This window comes from Octopus bimaculoides, chromosome 27 (assembly GCF_001194135.2).
Source record: "Octopus bimaculoides isolate UCB-OBI-ISO-001 chromosome 27, ASM119413v2, whole genome shotgun sequence".
Classification (NCBI taxonomy): domain Eukaryota; kingdom Metazoa; phylum Mollusca; class Cephalopoda; order Octopoda; family Octopodidae; genus Octopus; species Octopus bimaculoides.
Window position 1 is genome coordinate 8,705,707 of NC_069007.1, and position 4,098 is coordinate 8,709,804.

Sequence of the window (4,098 nt, forward strand, 5' to 3'; positions counted from 1 at the left end):
TCGTGCGGGTGACACGTAAAAGCACCCACTACACTCTCTGAATGGTTGGCGTTAGGAAGGGCATCCAGCTGTAGAAACTCTGCCAAATTAGATTGGAGCCTGGTGTAGCCATCCAGTTTCACCAGTCCTCAGTCAAATCGTCCAACCCATGCTAGCATGGAAAGCGGACGTTAAACAATGATGATTATTATTATTATTATTATTATGCACACACACACACTCATATACATACATACAAAAGGCTTCTTTCAGTTTCCACCTCTCAAATTCACACACAAGGCTTTGGTTAGTAGTTTTATTCTTTTACTTGTTTCAGTCATTAAACTGTGGCCATGCTGGGGCACCACCTTGAATTTTTAGCTGAATGATTCCACCCCAGAGCTCATTCTTTTTTTTAAGCCAGGTACTTATTCTACCAGTCTCTTTTGCCAGACCACTAAGTTACAAGAACACAAACACACCAACACCGGTTGTCATGTGGTGATGGAGAGACAAAGACACACATAAATACATACATACACATAAATATATATATGACAGGCTTCTTTCAGTTTCCCTCTACCAAATCTACTCACAAGGCTATCGTAAAAGGTGCTATGCTGTGGGAATGAACCCGGAACCATGTAGTTGGGAAGCAAGCTCCTTACTTCCTGGGGCTACGGTAGAACGATAGAGTCATGAAGGGATTGAAGTGGATGATGCAAAGACAGATGAACTGAAGGAGAGTCACATGACTGGATTGGGAAACGGACGCACAGACAGACAGACAGACAGGCCAAACAGACATGCAGACAAACCAGCAGGCAGACATGCAGGCAAACAGACAGGCTGACAGACAGAAATAGTTAAGAACAGAAAAAGCAGCTTCACCGTTTCTGGTTCTGGGATTTGTGTAATGTGGAATTCAGCTGGCACCGGTGACTTGTTTTGAAGACACAACTCTTTTAATACACAGTTTCCAAGACAGACAAGACCAAAGTCGATGCTGGAATTTTCAATGACAACTTCAGGACCCTGTCAATAAAAGATGCATCAACAATTAACCTTTGTGGCTACCCCTATATCCTATTATATGCTAGAGTTAACTGTCATCAACAAGGCAGTTGCCCCAGAGTAGATTAAATTCTCAATAGTACAATAATACTTACAAAGGGTGGGGAAGGGCTCATCAAGGATTTCAAGTCCTGCTTCACCTTATTCTAATTTATGACCAAGTTCCAACCCAAGCCAGAGCAACAAAATTCACCCACCCGAGGTCCTGGATACGTTCCTGGCTAGTGTCTGCAATCAAGCTGTCGATGTAAATGTGACATTTTTCTCTTCTTTCATTACCATGATGTGAGTTCCAGAAGAATAATTCAGCTCAGGATGGCACACACAATGATATGACAGTCACAGCTGTCTTTGCCTGATCTTCTCACTAACTTTTGACAGGCTTCGATAAAGGCATTCATGTGTCATATTTTGCTGCTATTTCCCATTTAGGACCATTCATAGCATCCTTGCGTAGCATTTATTTAGCCCAGTTGATAATTTCTTTGCCAATGTCCATGCTTCCCTGCCATATAATAGCACTGATTCACCAGTTGCAATGAACAGCTTGATTTTAGTTTGCCAGGGTAATTTGGAATTCCAGACTTTCTTTAGTTTGTGACATGCTGTCCATGCTTGTGCCCTCCTGAACTTGAAGTCTGCTTCCAGACTGCTCCCCCAACCACCTAAGTACTTGAAGTCTTTAGCAACACTCAATTGGGAACCACTCACAGCAAAAATAGCTTAGTATCACTTGCTTGGTTATTTAGTAGAAATAACTTTGTGATTATCAATCTGTTTTTTGAAACATAAATTAATATTAAAAGTGGTGAGTTATTAGTGAACCAAATCTTGTAGGGCTCAGGTAATTTAAGGTTAAAACTGTGTAAGTACCAGACTTACACAAAACAAATAAAGGCTGGGCTGGGTTGATATGAAGAGGGATGGGATGGGAGGGGCGAATGGTGTAGGAAGTTTGCTGACCCTTTTCTCTAATCACTAGGGCACAGGTCTTTACTATGGCAATATAAGCAGAGAGGTATAACAAGAGAGGGAAATGGAAGAGAGGGGGGACAGAGAGAGGAGGGGAGAGGGAAGGAGAATGGGAATAGGGGGAGGGGAGAGAGGGGTAGAAGGGGAAAGGGGGAGAGAGAAGCATAGAGGAGAGGGAGAGAGGGAAGGAAGGAGACAGAGGGAGGAAATAAGAGAGAAAGAGGGGAGAAAGAAAGAGGGTGGGAGAGGACAAGAAAGAGGGAGGGGAAAGAAAGAAAGGAAGAAAGAGATACAGAAAGAGAAGGAGAGGGAGAAAGAGAGACAGACAGAGGGAGAGAAAGAGAGGGTGAATAAGAGATATTTACCTTGAAAGATGCCTGGAGATTGTAATAAATAGGTTCCTCCTGGTATTCAAGGTAACATTTTAAGTGCATGTTGATCACTCCAGGTTTAAAGCCAGTAAGGCACAGTTGACAGTCTTCAGTGTTTCCAGGTACTACAAAAGAGAGAAAAGGCAAAATACATCATTCTGATTGTCAGTACAAAAACATAGCAATTACCCTTTCAATACCAGCCCGTCTGAAACTACCCTTTGTTCTGAGATACAAACTCCCTATTTTAAAATGGCCTAAATTTATACTTTCCAACAGAACTTCATGTTGGTTTATAGTTCAAATCCTAGTTTAATAAGGACAAAGTTATTTTACGGAGTTGTACTTGCATAGCAAGTGACTTGATCTGAGATCGTGTGCTGAAACAAAAGCAATTGCACTGTGGATGGTGTTTATAAGCCATTTAAAAACACACAAAAACCGTTAGATTCACTTCAACATTGAAATTTAATTTATCAAAATATTTTCATCGCTTTCAAACTGTGACCTGTTCCCCTCCCCTCCATATGCAGCACAGAATTTTGTCAGTGAACAGGTCGCAGTTTCAGAGACACGAAAATATTTTGACAAATTATATTTAAATGTTGCAGTGAATCTAATGGTTTTTGTGTGTTTTTAAATGGTTTATAAACACCTTTCATGCTGCAATTGTTTTTAAAGTTATTTTACTAAATTATTTATTGTTTTTCAAAATTAAATGAAACGAAGGTAGAGTGTTTGAACAAAAATATGGTAACAAAATGGTCAGCTGTTTACATACCAACCTGCCTGAAATTGCACTCATTCTATGATACAAGCTTCAAGGTTTAAAGTGTCCTAAATTAAAACATCTATCAGAAGTTCATGTTAATTTATATTCCAAATGCCAGCTTAATAACGATAGTTATTTTACTAAATTCTTCATTATTTTCAGAAGTAATTGAAATAAAGGAAGCAGCTCCCAATAAAAACAAAATTACACCGACTGTGACTATTCATCCAACCCATGCCAGCATTAAAAGCAGATGTAAAATGACAATGAGCATGATGATGATGATATCAGCTTAAGGTAAGGATTGAATTTACCGACTACTCCTTCTGTTGGCTCCATTTTGACAACAAATAAATCAGAGTCTTCACATTGCCAATGAAAGCTAATTTCATTGGCACTGTTGTTGGTGAGCTGGAATTATGAGAAAAACATTGAAATATTAAAATAATATCCTACATATTGTCTGAAAGAAGAAAATTACCAACAACAATCCATCCATCCTCCCATCTTCTCCACCCAAAATTCCTGGGAGAGGTGAGTATATATACATATATATATATATACATTTCTTTCGTCACACTTCTGTGACCTCATCAGTGGTCCTTTGTTTCCTTCTTTCTTATGTGTGTCTCACCTTGCTAACTATCAGCCATTTTGTATTCCTATTGTATGTGTCTACGCATGCGTGTCCTTCAACGTGTCTATGTCTTTTGTAAGTGCATGTGTGTATGGGGAGTGTCTGTATCACCTATATACTCTGTTAATACGTGTTCGTTTGTATTTGTTTTTATTTATTTATTTGTTCACGTGTGTGTGTTTTTTTTTGTGTTTAATTAAATTTTGTTAACGTATGTAGTATTTAATTCCATTTGTTTATCTATGTATTGTATTATACTTTGTTCATATTATTATTGGTTTATGGGTAACATG

At 38.8% G+C, this 4,098-nt stretch overlaps 1 protein-coding gene across 1 annotated transcript in view; it reads right to left on the reverse strand.

Annotated features, from left to right (window-relative positions):
• Positions 1 to 3,581, reverse strand: part of LOC106868914 (deleted in lung and esophageal cancer protein 1) — a 37,787-nt gene extending 34,206 nt beyond the window's left edge. The window contains exons 1-3 of the mRNA XM_014914376.1: positions 3,483 to 3,581; positions 2,391 to 2,521; positions 871 to 1,014 (exon numbers count right to left, since the gene is read on the reverse strand). Coding sequence (XP_014769862.1) covers positions 871 to 1,014; positions 2,391 to 2,521; positions 3,483 to 3,507 — 300 coding nt within the window. The 5' untranslated portion in view covers positions 3,508 to 3,581. The remainder of the gene's footprint in view (positions 1 to 870; positions 1,015 to 2,390; positions 2,522 to 3,482) is intronic.
• Between the last annotated feature and the right edge of the window lie 517 nt (positions 3,582 to 4,098).